Source organism: Delphinus delphis, chromosome 5 (genome assembly GCF_949987515.2).
Source record: "Delphinus delphis chromosome 5, mDelDel1.2, whole genome shotgun sequence".
NCBI lineage: Eukaryota > Metazoa > Chordata > Mammalia > Artiodactyla > Delphinidae > Delphinus > Delphinus delphis.
Genome location: NC_082687.1, coordinates 77,144,883 through 77,168,007, shown reverse-complemented (window position 1 = coordinate 77,168,007; position 23,125 = coordinate 77,144,883). Strand labels below are relative to the sequence as shown.

General features: G+C 43.3%; 1 protein-coding gene across 1 annotated transcript in view; it reads right to left on the bottom strand.

Annotated features, from left to right (window-relative positions):
* The window catches only part of RELL1 (RELT like 1), a 62,735-nt gene that overhangs the window by 5,026 nt on the left and 34,584 nt on the right, over positions 1–23,125 (bottom strand). Inside the window, exons 3-6 of the mRNA XM_060012717.1 lie at positions 22,491–22,562; positions 15,173–15,230; positions 12,511–12,747; positions 9,128–9,266 (exon numbers count right to left, since the gene is read on the bottom strand). Coding sequence (XP_059868700.1) covers positions 9,131–9,266; positions 12,511–12,747; positions 15,173–15,230; positions 22,491–22,562 — 503 coding nt within the window. The 3' untranslated portion in view covers positions 9,128–9,130. The remainder of the gene's footprint in view (positions 1–9,127; positions 9,267–12,510; positions 12,748–15,172; positions 15,231–22,490; positions 22,563–23,125) is intronic.

Here is a 23,125-nt window from a genome sequence, read left to right as displayed (position 1 = left end):
CCCAAGTGTGACCACGTCCATCATATAACAAGACTGATGGAGAGAAATTAAGAACCTCAGAAAAAATTTATCTGGAAAGAAAAGGTCATCTTTTTCTCTAGACTTTATTGCTTTTTATTGCTTTTTTTAAATTGCTTTTTATTGCTTTTTCTCTAGACTTTATTGCTAATTAGATAAAGCTAGAATTCCATTATGGTGTTAAGTTTCCACAGGAGCCACCACAGAGCTTTGATTAGGACGCATATGTGCCTTGTTAAAAAAGGATTCTCTAGAAAAAAGGATCTGGTCCCTTTAAAAATGAGAACCATGTCTTAAGAAACTAGAAGCCTAAACAGATTAACGGACAGTGAACACTAAGACCTCAAAGGACAGGGGATTAAGGAAGGAAGGCTATCTGATTAATAACAATAGTGGCTGACATTTACGGAGTGCTTTCTCTGCACCAGGCACTGCAGTGCTAAGCGGGCCAGATTCAGTAACTCAATCTTTTCAAGGACTCCATGAGTCAACGACGATTCTCATTTTCCTAAGTAGACACTGAGGCTTGCAGGTTCAATAGCTTGCCCAAGGCCACACCATTAATAATAAGAAAGCAGTGATTCCAGCCCAGGCAGATCACCTGGAAGCCACAGTCACCGCCACACCAGTCACGCGGAGATATCCACCGAGCCATGAGGTCTGCGGCTGTCCTCTGCTCTTTCCTGAATAACGCCGATGGGAAAGTGTGCGCTCCTTGTAGTTTTGAATTTTCTCACATGAGATTTAGATCTTACTGGGAAGTCTGAAGGTTGCTCTTTCCTGAGTTATAGCTTCACAACAATTTAAATGTGTTCATATATTTAGCAATAATGGGCTTCCCAAGTGACAATAGCTGAACGTTTGTGATTTACCAACCCTTGGGATGGTGAGAATCAGAGCACTTTATTCCAAGTAAAATGTAATTGACATCAAAAGTTATTCTGTATCTGGAAACACAAGGGTTCTCCTGGGAAGGATTTAAATGCAATTCGGCAGTTCCCTCGTAGTCTCAATAAACCTCTGATTCAACGTCTATGCTAGCTACAGGTAGAATAATTTAAGACTCTGAATGGTCCCACCTCTTTCTAATAAGGAAAACAAAACAAGTTAAACGTTGCCTCCTGACTGCCTTGTGAGCAAGTCCAGCTACCTGCATTTAGTAAGCCTCTACCCTAGTGTCAAACAAAACTACAGCATCTTATAGGTTATGTCTAACCTGCTTCTCTGAGCCTCAGGAAAATTAAGAAACATCAAAAACCATTAATTTTTCACACTTTTATTTGCTAAGTGTTTAAATAGGTCTCACCTGACATAATATTATAATAATAACATCAAGTATTTGGCTATTTAGCACTTGCTAAGCACCAAAGAACAACATCCCTATGAGGTAGGTGGTATTTTAAACCCACTTTACAGATGGAGAAGTTGAGGCATCAGAGACTAAGGAACTTGCCCAAGATTACACAGCTAAAAAGTGCCCAGCCAGGACTTGGGCACAAGGAGTCTGGTTCCAGAACCTATACTGTGGAGCTATAGCATCGTACATCCTTGCAGAAAATAGACAGCTTACAGAAAACAGGGACTACTATTTCCTTAGCTATTTAATGTTAGTAGATTCAAAGTCTCGAGTTACAAATGAAGAAAAAGAAAAATCCTGATTATAACTGTTAATTCCCTCTTCTATCTCGTTCTGGGCCAAAATGTCTCCAAAGGCATTTCGCTTTCTGCCTCCCTCGAGCCCCTTAGGTCTGCCTTTTCGTCCTCCGAAGTCTCCGTGAGCCTCCAGTGCTGCAGTCTCCGCGGCAAAAAGGGAGATGTTACAGCCCTCTTTCCTAAGCCTTGTCAGAGGGCTGGCAGGGCCACCGGGGAGGACAGATAAGCTCCCTGAGGGGTCACCTTCTGGTCAGCACTAGGGAGGTGCCCTGGAGCAGACCCTGCCGAGGGAGATAACTGAGGAGAGGAGACAGCTTTGGTGGCAACTCAAAACAAAACAAAACAAAACCCTCTGGGCCCTCATGTTAGCTAAATTCTGGGAATACTCACAAATACGTTTCAGTCTCTTCTGTACACAGAACAAGGCTGTGGAAGAATAACTCAGAACATCAGTGTTGATGACAGCAAAATATGTTTTTAGGTCCACCCGAAACTCTCAGATTATGTCTGTAAATGTTTCAGGGCTATTCCCAACAACAAAGAACAAAAAGGACACACAGCATTTTAAACGTATCCAGCATTTTCACTCCTCATGGCTCAATCAATGTGGGAGCATAAAAAATAGTCCACAGACCTTATCAGTCATCAATTTCAATAAAAAGCAAGGTGCAGACAAGTATCTAAGCTCTCATTCATGGAAGGGCAAAGGAGGGGGCTGTAGACACGTATATATGTTGTTTAAGTAAGTATGTGCATAGAATAATCCTGAAAGGATATAGAGGACACGGACAACCGTGGTCCCCTGTTGGGAAGGGGACTGAGAGATGACATGTGTGTGGTGGGTAGAAGGGGCGTAGACAGGGTGAAGACATTTTTCTTTTCATCCTGCAGCCTTTTATGGTGCTTAAATATTGTATCGTGTTCATGCCTTATTTTTCCATTTTAAAAATGATTCAATTTCAAACACTTGCAATATCCAGGACCTCAGAGACAGTGAAAGGACTGAACTATCAGGAAGCCCAAGTCCAGGCTCTGGAATAAACCATCCGCATGACCTTGAACAACGTACATAATGTCCTAGGGCCTCCTTACTCTAAAACTAGGGGACCAAGGGGGCATGGGGAGAAAAATCACTACGCAAACTAGAACAGAAGCTCCATGAAAGCATGGCCCTTGTCTGTCCCTTTTCCACACTGCTGCATCCCTAAGGTCTGGCACAAAGTAGGGGCCCAACAAATACTTTTAAAAGACGTTAATTGTACTTGAGTTGACCTGAACTAGCCATCACAGCTCCTCTGAGATCTCGAAGTCTATAATCTTAGTCGACTTGTTAGAAAACAGAATAGCTCACAAACCTGGACTGATCCAGGCGCATCTCTAACAGCCAAAAGACATCAGATTTCTTCCCACCTAAGCCCTCTCCCTCCCCAGCCCAGGGATCTGGGAAAACGTCATCCTTCTGAGCCTGGCTCTTCCACTGTAAACTGGAGAGATGAGATGAGATGATCACCCATGATCCATCAGGTTGCATTTAAATTTCTGTCCCCCACTCAGCTCTTCTCATCTGCCTGGTTCTACTGCCTACGCTTTGCACAGACAGTGAATGGTCAAGGACAGGCATTAACTTCCCTCCACTTCCATATTTAAGATGGACTCAATGGGACTGGTCTTCCATGTAAGAACAACACAAGTATCAAAGTACTGCTTTTACTCTTTAGAAATGTATTCAGCCATTTCTAAATCAAGCCAGGTGGTCCCATCCATGCCTATTTGAGGTGCAGCTTCTGTTTATAAAGGCCAATGAATCCCATTAAGGGGCTTCCATCAAATTTGTGATCCTTTTTCTTAAAATATATATATATGTGTGTTTTGCCCTGAAAAAAATATAAGCTATGGAGAAAAATTAACTCGTGATACCTACAGTTTCTCACCATCCTCTCCTTCCATGGAGAGTTAACAAAAGAACGAGCCATGCAGAGGACTGCGAATAAAGCAACACATCATCAGGGGAGGCCCCCACCGGACCATCACTGCACTGCCTGTCACCAGAGTTCAAAAGCAAAAAGGAGAAAAGCTTGCCTTTCCTCACTGTTAGAGGAGGAAATGAAAAGGCCCCGAAGATCTGGAGAGCTGACCTTGTGCCCGGCAGTGGTCCTGAGGAGGGAGGGAGGGTGATCCATGAGTCTTGGCAAAAAGGAGACTTTTATCCCAGAGCAAAGCCCCAGCCCAGCAGTAGCACGGTGAGGTGAAGAAAATTCAGTCCACACTAGCTCTTAATATAACCCCTCCTCTGATCTGTATAATAAAAAGAACTTAAGTTGCAACACTTTTCAATTGCCTTGTTACTAATTCTGATTCCACTTCCAGTAAGAGGGGCATGTTATTTCTAAGGCCCTCTTAACACACACAAGAAAATGGCCCAAATTCCTAAGGGACTTGCCAAATATCTATTTCTGAGATGTCATCAGACTCCAAAGCTCTAATGTTCTTAAGAAGGAAAAAGTGAGTTACAGTATCTAAAAGTGATGCTTGAGGAATGGGCTAATAACTAACTAGGACCCCTGAGAATGGGATGGAAATTATTGATAGTAGTGAATAGTGAGTTAGTGAATACTAACTCTGTGCCAAAGCCTGATTTAAGAACTGTACACATGTATTATGTCATTTACATCCACCACTACACCCTACACCACTTTAAAGATGAAGAACCTGAGGCTTGGAGAGGTTAAGTAACTTGCTGAAAACAACCGGTAGTTAGTGGCACAGTTAAAATTAAACCTAAGCAGTTTAAAACTCAGCTCTTAATCACTAAACTAAATGACCGAAATAAGAATTAATAGAATAGCTTCAATAATAAAACGATTTAAAACAGAGATATCTAATATGATGAATTTCTGTTTTGATAAAAAAATATTTTCTGTAAACTTACCAAATCAACGTTTTCAATAAGATACTACCATAAACTGGAAAGGGGGGTAGATACTTCAGAAACATGTGCGAGAGAATGCTTACGATGGCATCATTTTTAAAAAGCAAAAGCCCAATGATAATGAAGACAAGGCAGTGGCATTTGGAGGCTGAAAGCAATTTGATTTATTTAACTTTGAAGAACAAAAGCTTATTCTTCTAAGAAGAAATCAAAACACATTTTCTGTGGAAAAAAGAAACCATTTTAACTGCATTGCCAAAATAAATCAGGCAGAGTGCAAGTCAGATCTAGCTACAAAAAAGAACTCAGGCAAAGGAAACAGGGGGGAAATAATAAAAGGGGGAAGAAATGCCAAACAGCAGATTTTGTTTTTTAAAAAGAGAAGGAGAAAGAGAGAGAAATCCTAAGTCTAGTTGGTGGTATCAGCCACTGAATTTTCTTTTTTTTAAAGAAGGAAACCTAACCAATGAGTAGATATGCATTTGCATTTGAATATTTGAATCAGTTCTATATTAAAACAAGGCATTCCAGTAAAATAGCTTGGCCAAAAATTCAAATTTAAACAAAAATATTTTTCAGGAAAAAAACACAACTCTAAAACCTGTATTAGACAGCACAAAAGGTATATAACACTCCCGTCTTATTGTATTAGTTACATCCCAGTGCAGATCTTCCTATTCAGCTCAGAACCAGAGATCTTCTGGGCCTAGAAGGAAAAACTTCAGGATCTCTCTTGTTGGAAAATCAAGTCACATTAAATCGCCCAAACATACTCTTTCGGAGGATGAGAAATATTAAGAAACCAAGCAAGAAAAATTTTCGTAAGTACATACATAGTTTTGAGTGTCAGTGATTAGTCCTGTCCCTCCTTTCGCAGAGTCCATTCTCTGTTGGGCTCATCAGACATCATCACTCAGCAGGTCCCAACCTCAGCAGGCTGTAACCACAGGACCTGTTTTTCCTTGGACCCAGCTGAGTGGTGAAGTCTGGGACTCCGGGAGCCAGACTGCCTGGGTTGGGCTCTAAACTCTACCACATTCTTGCTGGTAACTCTAAACAAGTTGCCTCAACTCTCTCTGCTTAAACTGGCACCTACTTATTGCTGTTGTGAGGATTAAATCAGTTAATACATGGAATATGCCTTCTAAAGCATGCCCGGTACATAGTAGATACTCAATACGCAGTACGTCTTATAATTAAATTAGTCCATCGGCATTTGTGACATTATTCTCTCTACTTTTGAGTCTGTTTGACATTTTCCATAATAAAAATTATTTTTTAATTCCAAAATTAATTCCAATTATGTTGAAGGCTCGGAAAACACATCCCCTTTCTGAGGTCACTCGTGCTCGTTGCACCTTTGGACGGCACAGCACCACTGAGAGCCAATGACAGGCCAGATACTCTCCTGGCACTCGCCTTCAATCGATGGATTTAATATCCTATTTCACATTCAAGGAAACCTGGAGTAAGGGCAGTTAAGGACAATTTCCAAGCGGCGAAGCTATGATGAGAGCCCAGGTCTTCTAATCAAATCCAATGCTCTTTCACAAAATCCCGGTAAGAAGATTGCGTGCTTTGCAGAGAGTATCAAGTTGTAAACCAGTCAGATGTGGTCAGGATTTTCAGATGACTGGATCAAATCCAGATACGGACAGAATTTGGACCAAGAAAACTACCTGAGCAATCCTAATTCTTTTAACCTTCCCAGACCTTGAGTGCCTCCCTCCGGGCACGGCACTTCAGCAAGGCTGAAATCTGGCTGAGCCTAACCCAGCATCACCTTTCGCTTCCTGCCCGAGGGCAAGCAGTGTCTTCTTACCCACCTCTGCTCTGTCTCTCAGCACACTGCCAGGTTGATGACTCATATGCAGAAATGTCATTACAGCTCATGCTTTCTCTTTCTTTGCAGCTAAACTGGCTGGGCCTTCCTCACCTTAGACCTGAATAGCCACATACTTCTCGTCCCAGAAGCCAAGTCCTCGCAACTTCAATCAGAATGTTTCTCTAATTTACCAAAGTCACTCAGGATTCCAATTCTGACATCTAAGGTACCATCTACTCTGTGGGTAATACTTTCTGCAATGATGGAAAATGTCTGTATCTGGCAGACCCCAGTCATCTATGGCTACTGAACACTTGAAATGTGACTAGTGCAATTGCAGAATGAAACTTTTAATTTTAATTAATTTAAATTTAAGTAGCCACAGGTGACTAGTGGCTACCATATTAGACCACCAGGTTCCAGATCATTGGTGGAGATGTTCCTCATTCATGGATCTAGGGCTGCCCCTTCGTGAGCACCCCAGGACGGCAGAAGAGTGCAGCTGGTCTTACAGTCACAGGCCTCAGTTCATATCAGCTCCTCTTTCCAGTCATGTGATCCATAACATGTAATTTACCCTTTCCGTGCACTGGTTTCCTCATCTATAAAGCTGGGGTAATAGTATCCATCCCATTAGGAGATGTTTATAATGGTGACATGCGAGACACATCTCAGTACAACACCCAGAAGACTAGAATAGTGAATTGACATTAGCTGCTTTTATGATCATCATCCTCTTCGTTTTCCTAAATTCCTCTGGGTTCCCTTCCCAAGGCACCAGTAACTGGCTGAGAAGCCAAAGACAGACTTTTCTGCTCCATGTCTCGTCTTTAAAGAAAGCCTCTGTTGGGTTCCTCAACTCAGGGGAAGCGGCCAGATCTTCCCAAGGGCGAAATGGCAAGAACCAGTGCTGGAAAGCTATCAGAGCCCCTACGTCTTACAGAATTCAGGAGCACAACTCTTCCAGATGACTTCTGTTTTGGTTTTTTTGTTTTGTTTTTTTGTTTTTGCAGTACACGGGCCTCTCACTGTTGTGGCCTCTCTCGTTGCGGAGCACAGGCTCCGGAAGCGCAGGCTCAGCGGCCATGGCTCACGGGCGCAGCCGCTCCACGGCATGTGGGATCTTCCCAGACCGGGGAACGAACCTGTGTTCCCTGCATCGGCAGGCAGACTCTCAACCACTGCGCCACCAGGGAAGCCCCCAGATGACTTCTGGATCATCCTCAACCCCTCTGAGCCCAGGCAGGTTATCAGAAGCTTCACTCAAAAGCCCCTTCTCCGCCAAACTGGCCACTTAAAATAATCAGTAGCACTAACTGGGCATTTCCTATCTGCCAGGCCCTGGGCTTCCCATGTTATTTCCCTGATATCGCATTGCCATCCCTCAAGGCAAGCAGCATCATTTTTATTTCTCGGTGAGGAAAGTGAGGCATAAAAAAGCCCAAGCACCTTGTCCAGGTCCCAGGGCTAGTGAGTGGGGAACGGGAACCTGAACCAGGCAGCCTGACTCCAAGGCTCAGGTTCAACCTTGCTGTTTCCCTGTACCTTCTAGGACCTGGCTATTCCTCCCCCCCTTACCCCCCCTCCCCCCCCCTCCCCCTCCCTTTGGAAGTGGAACCTCTTCTGCCTTAGCATTCAGGCTCTGACCGTTCCATTGGAGACTTTGGAGCTGGTCACTCCTGAGTCCTCACACTCATCCTTTTACATATAATAAGTAACATGAAAGGGATGAATGGGACTCAAGCCAGAACAGAAAGCAAAGAAGATAAAGGCTAAGCCAATATCAAATTATCACAGGCTTTTTTTTTTAAGTAATATCTCCCAAAGTTAAAACTGCCAAGCCAAGAAGCATTCACGTTTGCTTTTGAATTGCTTCAAAATATTTGGTGGAAGGAGTAATACTTCTACTGGGGGTATTTTAGAACTGTGACACATCAGACAAAACTGGTTTCCAACTCAAAGGAAAAAAGCATTGCTTTGCTTGCTCAAGCCTTTTTCGAATCACAGTTTACCTAGAAACGACAAGATTATATTTCATTTGGCCTGCGTGGTCGTTTAAAGGATTTTTAACAAGCCGCCAACATTTAAAAACCTGTTGATGTCACCTGTAGGGGCTTCCCTGGTGGCGCAGTGGTTGAGAGTCCGCCTGACGATGCAGGGGACACGGGTTCGTGCCCCGGTCCGGGAAGATCCCACATGCCGTGAAGCGGCTCGGCCCGTGAGCCATGGCCACTGAGCCTGCGCGTCCGGAGCCTGTGCTCCGCAACGAGAGAGGCCACAACAGTGAGAGGCCCGCGTACCGCTAAAAAAAAAAAAAGTCTAGATTTCCACCTTTTTTGCCTAAGATCTAGCCACACTAAGTGCTTCCTGCCTTGTGGTAATGCAAACACTAACAGATGGGTTATGTGATTTCTAGTTTGCTCCAGTCCCCACCACTCCACATTACCCCCTAAGTAATCCTCCCCACGCATTATCATACAGGCCAGGTCCCTGGAGGCACCTGTGTTGATGGGCTCTTCACAAAAAGCTCTGGGCAGACAAGTAATGGTGTTCCGACCCCTACAGCCTTACCAGCTCCAGGAAAGTACTTCTCATTTCCCTGCCAAGTCACTCCCGTATTACCACAGACTCCAGGGAGGCTCTGGGCACCTTCTCCCTGCCATGTACCACCCACCCCCAATGTCGCCACAACTTCAACTTACCTGCTACTCTGTGCCACTTCGCTCTCTCTTCAGGGGGGTCATAGACACCTCCCCATTGACGCTGTCGGTCCCACTAACTGACATTAAACTTCTCCGCTCCTTCTGATTTGACTTGTGTTCCACTTTCGTAACCCTAAACCTGAGTGGGGGAAAGAGGACATGTGACGGGTTTTGCTTTTCCACTGAACAAGAATCATGAATGAAGTAAAAATCATCCACCTGGAGGATCCCAAACAAACTCAGCCAAAAGTTAGGACAGCAATGAAAATCACCATATTCACATACACACAGGACTATATATAAAATAGATAACCAACAAGAACCTACTATATAGCGCAGGGAACTATACTCAGTATTTTGTAACAACCTATAAGGGAAAAGAATCTGAGAAAGAATATATATATATGTATTAATATATACGTATTATATTAATATATATATAGCTGAATCACTGTGCTGTACACCTGAAATTAACACGACATTGTAAATCAACTATACTTCAATAAAAACTTTTTTAAAAGGAAAAGAAGGGCTTCCCTGGTGGCGCAGTGGTTGAGAGTCCGCCTGCCGATGCAGGGGACACGGGTTCATGCCCGGGTCCGGGAAGATCCCACATGCCGCGGAGTGGCTGGGCCCGTGAGCCATGGCCGCTGGGCCTGCGCATCCGAGGCCACAACAGTGAGAGGCCCGTGTACCACAAAAAAAAAAAAAAAAAGAAAAGAAAAGAAAACCACCATATTCAACAGGAGGAACCGTCCTGCCAAACCTCCCAGCTGATGTTCACTCAACACATCACAGACTCTGCTGCACAGTTTACAGAGCATGCGAAATGCACTAAGAAACACAGGTACTCAAATATGAAACAGCCTCAGAGCTGTGGTTTCTAACAAGGACCTGGGCTTAAACATCAGCTGTTTTAACAACAGAAGGCTGGATAAAAGCCCGACCAGTTTGCAAATCTGATGTTCACTAGGGAACTGTCTTCTCAAATTTCACCCAGCAGAGGGTCTACCTCTCTAAACAGGGCCCCAGACACATGTTTATCAGCATCAGTCGGGTGGCAGAGTTTTTGTGTCTGCATGAGTTTTGTCTGGGTTTTTTTGTTTCTGTTTTTGAAGCAAATTTGGGTTTTCATTAAGGGTTAAGGAATTTAAGAAAGAGATTTTCCTTAAGAATTAAGAGAGAAGTTAAAGAAATGTACTCAGTTGGACTGCTTTTCTCGTCCATCACCATCAAAACCCGAAAATCTTTCACAGCAGTTTCTCTCTAGTCTTGGTCTTCATTTCCCTCAAAACCATCTAAAATAAATTCTCTTTGTTTGTCCAAAATGAGCTCACCCACCAGAAGGAGGAAGGAGACCCTGAAGCAGTGAACGGAGGATCAGGAAAAAAGTTGTCACCACAAACCTATTCGGTCAAACTTTAAGACTCTCTTTAAGCAACACTTGCTGAAAAGCAGCCTGTAATCACTCAGCAGTCATAGTATTTATTCTATCTCCAAGACAGAGAGTTGGATTGGGGGCGTTTAAAAAAGCCATGTTGAATCTGAGTTGAAAGTTTCAGCAGATTTTTTTTTAAAGCAAACAAAATACACTTTGTCCAAACAAGTTACAGGTTCTCACCGCATTCCACATTCATAAGTTCCCATGACTCTGCTCTGAATAAAACAGTGTGGTCATGAGTTGCACTGTTTTGTTATAAGTGGCAAAGAGCCAAGGAGTCTTCTCCTTGTTGCTTGTGCAACACATGATGAAACTCAATGGAATTCAAATAACAGTAATAATAATAGCCAACAATTCTTGAGTATATAATAAGCACCAAAAACTGCTCTAAGACCTATACCTGAGTCACCTTATTTCGTCTTCACAGCAACCCGATAAGGTGAGTGCTACTGTCATCCCCATTTTATAGAGGGGAAAACTGGGGCACAGCGAGAAGTAACAGTTTGTAAGTAGTGGTGTCAGGAGTCAAATGAGGGTGATTCAGTGAGTCCAGGCTACTCTTCCCAGAGTTTGTCAGTAAGGAGAGAAGGATCACGTAGGCAACACTGTCAGCTTTTGCTCAGGGCTTCCCCAGTCTGGTGCCGGCAGGCATGCTCTCGACCATTACTCTCTACTGCCTTGGCACGTGCAGCATGAGCCCTGCAGTTCCTGCAGGAGGCTCAAAATCAACCAAAAATGCTCTGCATACAGTATCGTCAAATTGTTTATCACTTGAACTGCAAGATCTCCACATCACATATGGGTCACAGGTAAATGGAACTTTAGGACTGGGAAAGGAGGAGGTGAAGGAAAAGCGAGCAGTCCCAGGGGTCCACGTGGATCTTACACGGCAGAGGCTGGAGAGCAGTGGACCAGGCTCCATCTCTTCCCTTCTTCCTGGCCGACGTTACCTACCTCCCTGGCCATTAGGTGTGGCCAAGTGATTGAGTTCCAGACAGAGGAATGTGAGCAAGACTGAGATGTGCCACTTCAGGCCCATCTCCTGAAAAACCTCTTGTGAACAATGCTCTGCGTACTTTCTCCTGCTAGCAAATCCAGCAGAGGCACAAGATGGAAAGGATCCAGGGCTCTGGGTGACTGCTTGAAGAGCCACCACTGATCTTTCGATTTCCACAAGTGAAATACAAATTTACATTCCCTAACAGTTGAGATTTGGGTTTTATCTGTTAGAGCAAGTGTGATGGTTAATTTTATGAGTCAACTTGACCAGGCTAAGGACTGCCCAGAGAGTTGATAAAACATTGTTTCTGGGTGTGTCTGTGAGGACGTTTGCAGAAGAGATTAGCCTTTGAATTGGTAGATTGAGTAAAGATCACCCTCACCAATGAGAATGGGCATCATCCAATCCCTTGAGGGCCTGAACAGAACTAAAAGGCAACGGGAGACTGAATTTGCTCTTTTTACTTGAGCTGACACATCCCTCTTCTTTTGCCATAAGACATGAGCATTCCTGGTTTCTAAGCCTTCAGACTGGGACCAGGACTAATACCACCGGCTCCCCTGGTTCTCAGGCCTTTGGACTTGGACTGAATTACCACCAGCTTTCCTGTCTTCTTGGCCTCCATAATCGTGTGAGTTAATTCCCATAATAAATCTCTTACATGTGTGTCTGTGTGAGTCTGCTTCTCTGTAGAACCCTAATACAGCAAGTAATTAATTTGTTACCTTAATTAATACAAGTCACACCTGATCTTGCAATAGCCACCTCTTAGAATTCTTCTGCTGTTGGAAAAATACAGGACTCAGACCAGAAAACATCAAAGAAGCCCAGAGATAGGACCCGAGCCAGGCTCAGGAGAACACACTCTACATTTAGCGGGTGTACAAATCCACACAGTGCAGCAACTGTGTTACACAAACCCAAAGCACCCCCAGGACTCACCTGCCCACAGAGAGGACAGTAACTTCTCCTTGGCGCCTTGAGCGGCCCTCTTTGGCCTTGTTGGTGGGTTTTATGAAGTGCCATCGCTTGTGCCTACATCGATGACACACGTCCCGCTCGACAGCGCCACCCACTGTGTGCAGATGGTGGCCGCAGATGTGCTTCCCTGGGGTGCCACCTGGCGACAAGGGCCCGGGGCTCACAGGCGGGCTCCCAGGAGTGCTAGGGGTCGCCGGGCTAACGTGGGGAAAAAAAAAAAAAGGAAAAGGTCGAACTGGTTATTAAAAGAAATACCAGCTAAGGCATTCTCTCCCCCTGCATTATAAGAAGCAGGTTTAAATCAAAAGAAAAAAAATGTCTCTTCCAATTATACAAATGGGCTTCGTGAACTGATCTCAGGCAGCAGGTACTCAGCTCTTATGACTAGACAATGACAGTTCGTTTTAAACAGTAACAATGTGATTTATCACTTCCAGTATGGAATTAACTGGCCGGAAATAAACCACTGCTTCTAATGATGATGCACTGTTTGTCTTTCAAGTATTAGGTCTCTTTCCAAATGGCTGATCTCCCTTTGCATGCAGTCTAATTTCAAGTAAACTAATTTCTCACACATACCCAAGTTCCTCCTAGGTCTCTAAGCTAAGAGATGCCCCGAATATATGTGCCCTGGAGGAGAGAAAAACTTAAATTCCAATCAAATTATCGGATGACTTAAGATAGAATATTTGATCCAATCTGACTATTGTGTCAAAGGAAGAAAGCTTTTAGGTCAAGACATCAAAAGTGATGCTCAAGACAGATGTTGATCATAGTAATAACAAAAATAGCTAACACTTAGCAGTCTACGCACTTGATATATATTAATTCCACTGATCTTCACAAAACCTTGAGGTAGGTATTATTAGTTTCCTCATTTTAGAAACTAGGACACTGAGCCTCAGAGCAGTTAAGTAACTTACCCAAGGTCACACAGCTAGTAAGCGACAGCTGAGATCCAAATCTAGAAAGACTAAATCTAGAAACCATGATCTTAACCATCATGCTACAGTGCTTCAGAAACAGGGGAGATCACTCTGATAACCTGGAAGAAACCCAGCCGTACCATCCAAAACACAAAAAGCAGAAGTATATATAGGTCAGATGCTGGCTGCTTTCAAAAGGCACGTGTCAAGGCTCTGGTCCACTAGGAAAGGAGGAAATAAGACAGGACACGGCCAGCCCAACCAGGAATCAGTCCTCTGACCTGGTGTAGGTGGGGTGGGCAGGGCAGCACATAACAGCAGAGCCTGACTCCTGAGACTGGGCTGAGAGCCCAAAAGGCATACAGAAGTCTCATGACAGCATAAGCCAGCCTTTATGCCGCTGGTAACCAGCCCACTTGCCCACTTCAAAAGTAGACAAAAAAATTTAACAACATTCATTCAACAAACATTTATCTAGTACACGCTGCACACAAAACCCAATGACAGGGACTATAGGATGCCCTAAGATGACTGAGGCAAAGATTCGATGAGGTGACATGGTCCTAACACAAGGAGTCTGTGGTCAGGGCTGGAGTGTGGCGGAAACCACAGCTCGTATGTTTCTATAAACTACACCACCAGAGCTCCTTTCACTGGCCTTCTGGCACTAAGTCACCTCGCTAAAATGCAGATCTAACGTGGCCAGTTTGGCAAACATGTATGAAATAGCTAAGATGCGCTGGGTGTACCACCCACAGAGTAAGCAGGAAAAGGTCCAAACTCCTTGCCATGTCACTCAAACCCAACTTGCCTTCCTGGCCTTTCTTGCTTCTGTCCATAGCATGAACTCGGGCCACCCCAGACTGAACGTTACCCAGAGGCATCCCACACTTTCACTCTCCCGGGCCTTTTGTCCTGGACTTTCTCTGCCTACAAGCAGCCCCTGCTTCTTGTCTCCACTCCCCACTAGACTTCGTCCTCCATGGCAAGGATCTGTGAAGGCCCGGCTCCAGCATCATGCCCAGCACACAGCAGGCACTCAATAAATGCTCCATGAAGCATGAAAACTTACATAGAAATACAGTTACCTGTAATTAATTAGGAAGGACTATGATACTCAACCACCATAACCTAAAACTGGTAATACAAGAACAGAACTTAGCAGGTGCCCCCAAACCAGCCTGGTTTTTCGTTTAATCATCATTGTTCATAGAGGTCTTTCGATGCCCGAGGTATTCGGTATTCCTCATAATATTCCAATTAAGTTGGTACAGTGGTTATCTCCAGTTTATAGATGATGGAACTTGAGCTCAGGGTGCTCGGTTAACTTGCCAGAGAAGAGGGGATCCAGAAGTGGTGGAGGTAAGACTCACCCAGGTCCCCAGCTCCAGGGCTACTCTTCCCTCTCAACACCGTTCTCTAATGCAGCCCTTCTCAGCCAGGGGCGACTTTGCCCCCAGGGTACATTGACAGTGTGTGGAGGCGTTGGTTCTGGGATGTCACACAGCAGGAGAAAGGGACGATGGCATCCAGTAAGTGGAGGCCAGGAATGCTGTTAAATGTCCTACAATGCACAGGACAGTTCGTCACAGCAAAGAATTCCCTGGCCCAAATGTCAATAGTGCCAAAGTACAGAAACCTGCTCTAGCGGATAACTGAAAACGAAAGCCCCATAAAATCAGGGGAAAAGCACTCACCTTTCAGGATCACACAGGTTGTTATCTGCTACCATTGCCTTTAAAACATCAGCATTTGCTAAGGAAAAAAAAGAAGGTCAAGAATTAAAATGGGGGACTTCCCTGGTTGCGCAGTGGTTAAGCATCCGCCTGACAATAAGGGGACATGGGTTTGAGCCCTGGTCTGGGAAGATCCCACATGCCACGGAGCAGCTAAGCCTGTGCGCCACAACTACTGAGCCTGAGCTCTAGAGCCCGCAAGCCACAACTACTGAAGCCCGCGTGCCACAACTACTGAACCTCGCATGCCTAGAGCCCGTGCCCCACAACAAGAGAAGCCACCGCAATGAGAAGCCCGCGCACCACAACAAAGAGTAGCCTCTGCTCACCGCAACTAGAGAAAGCCCGCTTGCAGCAATGAAGACCCAACACAGCCAAAAACTAATTAATTAATTAATTTAAAAAAAGAATTAAAATGGAATCAATCAGATGAGTGATCACAGAATTATCATATCAGAAAAACTGTTTGGAAAACACCTAATTGATTTCCTTCAGTTCACAAATGAGGCCCTGGGGCCCTGGAGAAGGGAGGGTCTTTCCCAAGAAAAACCCAGATGTGGCACCATCTGCCAATACTTTTCACCACGCAGGAATTTAGGGAGAGTGACAGAGAATCTATGCAAAGGAAAGCAGATCTACCACAGAGCTTTGTTTCCTACACGTCATTAGCAATATAACACAGAAGCCATATCTTTCTCCCCTTCTCAAACCAAAAGGAAACTGAATTTAACTCACTTTGCTAAATATGTCATAAAATGTATGTCTCAAGAGACCTGTATTTTAATACCTTATACATGCTCAACGAATTAGCCCTAAATTCTGGATACCCATGTAGTATCAAGTCTATCCCACATAGAACCAGGGATGAGAAAGGATTAATTTTCTAGGTGGGCCATTCAGACCATACAAGACCTTAACTCTAGCCAGATAGCTTTAAATTTCAAATGTTGGTCACACCCATCAGTTAAATTAGACTTCTAATGTTAACTTTTTTTAAAAAAAATCCAAGTTTGTAGGGGGTGCCTAGGCTGTCCACTAAAGCAAATTGAATCTAAGCTTCTTGGGTGCCTACCCCACCGCCATGCACAGACACACATGTTCTTTTCGTCTTTTGTAGGGTGAAAAGTCTTAAGGATAAAAGACTGAAGTGAGTGGTCAAGTTTCTCTTGGGTATTTCCGGGCAAGGCCAGATGTGATGACCGACTCCTGACCCATTCCCATTGATTTTTAAAGCACTGTCCTCAGGACTAACCACACCAAATTCCCCAGAGACAATGAAACAATTTAAAAATCACTATTTATCATGTGAGCCAACACCAACATTATCATCTCAGATGAAATCCGAGAGGAGGAAAATTAACTCTATTTTCAACACTGCTGCTTTTAAGTGCTAATAGCTAAGGATGTATCCAGTGTTTCAACTTTTTTTCATTATTGCTCCACCCAGAGGCCTTTTTTTTTACATTTTTTTCCTAATCACCCTCCCATGAAACTATAATACTGCAGATATACACGTTTATGTAGTATACGCATATCTGTGTTTTACATATAAAATAGTAAGGGGGTTTTGCCCCCTACAATCTAATTTTCTCCCCTTCACAACCCTTGCAAATGTATGGGGTTTCTGAAGACATATTGATGGAGCATACCAGCCTTTTCAAAAAGAAATATTTTCTTTGCCTTTCATGACTATCTGTGAAGATGCACAAATGCATATCCAAACACAAGGTTTGATCTAAATAAGACTCTTATCATTACAAAAACAGTGCTGAAATGGATCAGCAGTATCTTTTCCCACGTGACAAAAAAGGCACATTACCCTCTGTAAGACAAATTTAAGTACAGTCTCATCATTTTCCCTTTAACTAATACTAAGAATTCAGGACAATAATTTTCTTTCAGATAAGAGTTTAGGGAATACACAATAATTTGCCAGTTGAGATTTATATTCTGCCATCATTTACTAAACTTCAAAACTATAAACAGAAAAGAGGGAAAAATAACAACAACAAAAAAGGTATGAAAACAAAGATAACACTAATAGCATTCACTTATAAGAATGAGCTTTTCAAAAACAGAAGTTTAAATAGTCACCTGAGAAAATTAATTAATCAAAATGATGACCTCTGTTAGAAACATCAGATGATAAAATGCTGCCAGAGAGATTAGGAAAATATATTAAAATCATTACTAAAACTTGTTTTTATGGGCTTGTGTTGTTTCTCATGTATTCATGTATTCCTGTATCTTGCCCCTATTTCTTAGAAACAATAGTAAACAACCCCTTTGTTTGCTATGAGTGATGCTTTAAGAGTAGACTCAAGTTTTGATCATTCATACCCATTGAGGGTGGGTGTGTGAGACCAACACACACATACACACGCACATACGTCCTTGTCTCTAGTCTACCCTGCAATCCATACCAGGGAGTAAATCTCAGTAAACTAACCCTTGGGAACATTTTTGGTTTCCTGTGATGAGAAAACTCTAACAGAACACCACCATGAGCACATAAACACATGCTTTAATTTGGCTGTAAAAGAGCAATAATCCAATTAAGTTCTAATGAATATATTTCTCCTCCTTGTGATTACTCATAACTCCAAAACGCTGCAAAAGATGGTTTCTCCTACAGTTGTCAACATTCTGTCCAACTATTCTTCCCTTCATGGGCATCCAAAGGATGGGAGGAGTCAATTATAGGGCAAGCAAAGCCGGTCAAGGACAGGGGAAATTTTCCAGTGGGCAGTAATTTCCAGAAACTGCTTCCTCTCTTCTTTCCTGAATTTCTGCCTGATAATATGCATAGACCAGTCAAAATCAGACAAGAAAAATGCCTTGTCTTCTCTCCCACTATTACTCTTTTCAAAGTTTTCCCTTACATTCAAGGCAAGATCCTGGTATGTACCAGTCACTGGCTAAAAGCTTTACAGACCCCATCATGTTTGATTCTCCCCAAGAGCGGGCAGAGTTATCATCCCCATTTTAAAGATAGACACTGAGGCCTAAAGACTGTAACTGACTGGCCAGAGTCCCACAGCTAGAAACAGAGCTAGAAACAGACCTAGATTCAAACCCTGGTCTATCTGACTCTGGGGTGGGTGCTTTTCACCCCGACCTACTCCTTCAATGTCCAAGTCTCTACCTAAATGATGAGTAGTTTAACAGTTCACAGGATGTCTGCATAACCATTATAGCAAGTTCCAGAGATTTACTCAGTAATGATGGTAGTTTATGAAGGAATCCTTTTTGCCACCACACAAATTGAGCCCCAAGGTAAGAATGTCACCAAGGGATCCCTCTCTCTGCCTAGTGTGAATAACCATAACCAGGGCGCTTGGAGAGTAATCGCAATGCTCTGAATTTTTGCTGTTTTCAGACAGTGTCAGGGCCTGGCAGAGAAGCTCAGCTACGGAGTTGCAGGTACTTTCCAAACTTCCATACAGTGGAGTTGCAGGTACTTTCCAAACTTCCATACAGAGGCCACTGAATTGAAGACCCAAACGCTCTTCAATTCAGCTCTATTTAGAAAGGATTAGGGGGAAAATAATCAGTCTGCAGGCCAGCCAATAAATTCATCCTTCAAGAGATATTTATCTAAACAAGACTTGATTTGCAACATTCAAGACATGATAGGTTTAAACCATAAACAAGAATGTCACCATGAGTACAGGTGAAATATTATCCCATTAGCCAAATTAAAAATGCAAAGCAGAAGACGGGTCATATATCATGACTGCAAATGTTTTAAAATATGTAAATGTAGGCAAAGAAAACATAAATAAACATGGAAAAATGGTAATGGTTTGTACTCAATTTTATTCCTTTTTTCTTCAATGTTTAAAGAAAAATTATGTTATAGTGTGCTGATCATTTTTCTAAATAGTTAAATTAACCTCAACAGGGAGGTCTTAATTGATATTAAGTTCAGAGTCTGTTAATGACAAAGCAAAGAAAAATACATTTTGTTCTATAGAGAATTTAAGTCTCAAAGGCAAACTAAAAAAGCTAGGTTATCAGCTGGTAAGAGACCCAAGTATGTATCTAATCCCCCAGCTGCTGTTTTGGCACAGGCTGGAAGCTAGAGAGGGCCACGGCTGGAAGAGGGGTGTCCAGTGAGATCAGATGTCTCCTGGTGGCCAAGGAGAACCAAGGCCACACAAAGGATCAGAGCCCCCAGCCTTCCTCACAGGTCACTGGAGAAATCACAGGCAGACAGATGAAGGCCCTGACAGGGAAGAGGGTAAAGAATAAGAAAGACAGAAGGGAAAGAACAGGGGAGCAGAGGAGAAAGAATGAAATCAGTGCCTTGGTATTATTCCAACATACCTACTGGTAATCAAGGCAGCAGAAACCAAAAGGCTACTTTCTGAAAGGAAAAGGACATAATTAAAAAAGAAAAGAACAGCCCTATAGTCTGTGAGTGTGGAAGGTGAGGAAATTATATAGTCTGCTTGCTCCAAGGACCCAAAGGCTTCTCGTCTGCTGTAATTAGGAGAAGGGGCCCACTGCTGGCACCATCCTGCCACATGCTGGCTGTGTGACCTTGGGTAATTTTCTTACCCTCTGGGCCTCTGTTTCTTCATCTGCAAAATGGGGTGATAACAGGATCTACCTCATAAGGTAGTTTGGAGAATTTAATGAGTTAATGTTGAAGAGTTCTATAAAACACCCCAGCTGTATACGTTGTCTCTTTGAAAGGAGGAAGTTTATCATCCGTCTTTCCTGCTACCACGAAAGAGGCAGTGACAGCACGTGGGTAAGTATAGACTCTGACGTCAGATGCTAGAGTTCAAATCTCAGGTCTGCTACTTGCAGCAGGGTGACATTGGCAAGTTAGTTACGTGCTGTGGGCCTCAGTTTCTCAACTGTAAATTGGGAACGAAGTATCTGAATCACAGGGTTCCCAGAAAGCCCCTGGAATGAGCTTGGCGCATAGCAAGCACTCAGTGTCTACTATGAAGTTATACGCGAGAACTGCAGCCCCCGGCAAAGTTTTCACAGCTGACTTATTTCAACCAGTTCACCTGTCAGTAACTCCCTCATGCAGCACTCACTAACTCAGCAACCGCTCCAGCTCTCAGAAGACCAGGTCCCAAATGCCTCCAAGCTCCCCAAAGCCCTGAAGGCAGTTTCGAAAGCACAAGGTTACAGGAGCAACCTCACCCTGTGCACTTTTGTCATGGCTGGAGCTTCTATGCCAAGAACGTATTTGTGCATTTCTTATGCAAATTAAAATCCACTTTTTTTATGTGAAAGAAATATGCACCACTGAGTCCTCAAGGATAGCATCAACAAATACTGTTCCCTGAACGAAGGTCTTTAGAAAACAGACATCAAATCCAAGTGATTGCTGTCTTGTTATTTTAAACACCATATTATTAAGTTTGGCTATCTGGTTTTCCATCCCATAGAAACTGAAAGGTACAAAGTAGAAGAGAGTCGAGGCACTGTTGTATAGATGAAAGAGACCCAGGTAGGGCCAGGCTGCTCCTTAACCATGTGACCAACCACTTGGAGTATTCCTTTCTTCATCTGTAAAATGGGTATAATAATATCAACTCCAGAGGAATATTTTGAGGATTAGATTATGCACATAATGCACCTAGATCTATGCCAAATACGTAAAACCCACTCTGTAAAGAACAATGAAAATTATGCTGAATCATGTGAAATTGCTGCTTCTCTTAGTCAGAAAAACTGACCAGCAGCCTGGGCCAGGCAGATGCTCCAGTTGATAGTGAGGATATGGGGGCAGAGGAGCCCCGGGGAGCGGCTGGGGATGGAAGAGCGTGTATTTACTGAGCAGCACGGAGGTATTTCTACTTTTGGACAAATGGCTCAGGTGCAGCAGTGCAGGCTGCATGTGTCAGCACTGACCAGGGCACAGACAGAGCCCAAGGAAAACATTTTCTTTTAAATTCTCATGAGAATTCAAAGTATGGAGATCTGCGGATACGGGAGATGTCGACTGAAAATAATGCACGACCTAAAAGTTGAGAGGTTATGTTTTATTCAGTGGACAAATCTGAGGACCTAAGGCCGGGACACAGCGTCTCAGACAGCTCTGAGGGAGCGCTCTGCAGAGGCAACCCCAGGATATACAGGGGTTTTTGCAACAAAGACCGGGTAGTCGGAACATCAAAAGATGACTATTAATTAAAGAAAACCAGACATCTCGAGTTAAGGAATGTAGTTCTTTTCTATGTACGGGAAGATGCAAGAGTCTGGGTTCACTGAAGTCATTCCTTTGATGTGCACCTCAGCCCTCTGGGGCCAGTATCCCGTGCACCCTGCGTCTCCTCAGGGTGCCCCGCTGGGGCAGATGTGATGGCTTGATGGCTGCAACATCCTTTGTTTACTGACATGACAGGTGACATTTTTAGTTCACAGGTATGTGGGTAGGAGTGCCACACACCTCAAAAGTCACTCGGGGTGTGGAATCTTATGGAGACAATCACCTTCAAAACAATGACCCTGATTTATCTAATCAAGATTAAACTCATCCTGATTAGTTTAGGAAGATGGGGAAGATTAGGAAGATGGGGGTTTAGAATACATTTTAGAGGGGGAAAAAGTGCTTAAAGCCATAAAGGTTAGACTTTTTAAAAGTATTAACACTTAAGAATAGATCACAGAATGGGCAAATCCATGGAGACAGAAAGCAGAGGAGGGGTTGCCAGAGGATGAAGGGAAAGGGGATGGAGAATGGGGAGTGACTGCTTAGTGGGTACAGAGTTTGGGATGATGAAAAAGTTCTGGAGCTAGATAGTGGTGACGGCTGTACATTATTGTGAACGTACTCAAGGCCAATGAATTGTCCATTTTAAAATGGGTATAATGGTCCATTTTATGTTATGCGTATTTTACCACAATATGTTTAAAAGCACAAAAAAAGGAATAGATAATATTTGAGTGCTTATTATACAAGCACTTTATGTGCAATATGTCACAACAATGCTATGCGGTAAATATTATTTTAGAGGAGGAAAGTGAGGCTCCATGATGTAATATGACTTTCCCCACATCGAGGTGAGGCCAGGAATAAAAGGTAAGCCTCCGGGGCTGACTCTACGATGACTGACTCTTAGAAAACACTTCTATGAAACTCCCCTGGTCAGATAATGCAGGAAGCTGAGCTATTTGTGAGCTTAGGTAAAAGGTGTCAATAACTTCAGAAACATTGACAGGACAATCTATACAAATCATGACTCTTTGAAGCAGGTTTTTAATAAAACATACGAATACTGAATTGTTCTGGACACTAAAACAACCATACCTTCGTTTTTCATGATGTAGTGGACAATTTGCCCAACGGTGTCACTATTTTCATTTACACTGTCGTTCAACTCTGAAAGAGAAAGGGGAGGGGACGACAGGTTACAATTGGTCACTTGCATCAGGTCAACAAGACGTGCAGTCTTAGAGCCCAAGACCTCTCTGAACAGCGTCCAGAAAGTTCAGCTGATCCCCATGGTGCTAAGAGCTCTGCTTTCTTCCTTTAACCCCAAGCTGCCTGACTGAAAGCACACAGTGACTTCCCTGGCATAAGAGGCATAAAAAGTATCAGAGTTGTCCATCGATCTCAAGTCCAAACACACACTCAGTTTCTAAGACAACAATTCCATGTATCTATATCAGTCCTTACAACTATTATTTCTCTCTCATCGTTTTGTTAAACCCTTAAGGGAAATGGAAAGAAAAAAGACAGTTAAAAGAAAAACTTCTTGGATTTTATTTTAATTGCAGATGTACTATATAAATTTAGAAAATTAATTCATTTCTTAAATTGGGTAATTATTGGGCTTCTCTGGTGGCGCAGTGGTTGAGAGTCCGCCAGCCGATGCAGAGGACACGGGTTCGTGCCCCGGTCTGGGAAGATCCCACGTACCGCGGAGCAGCTGGGCCTGTGAG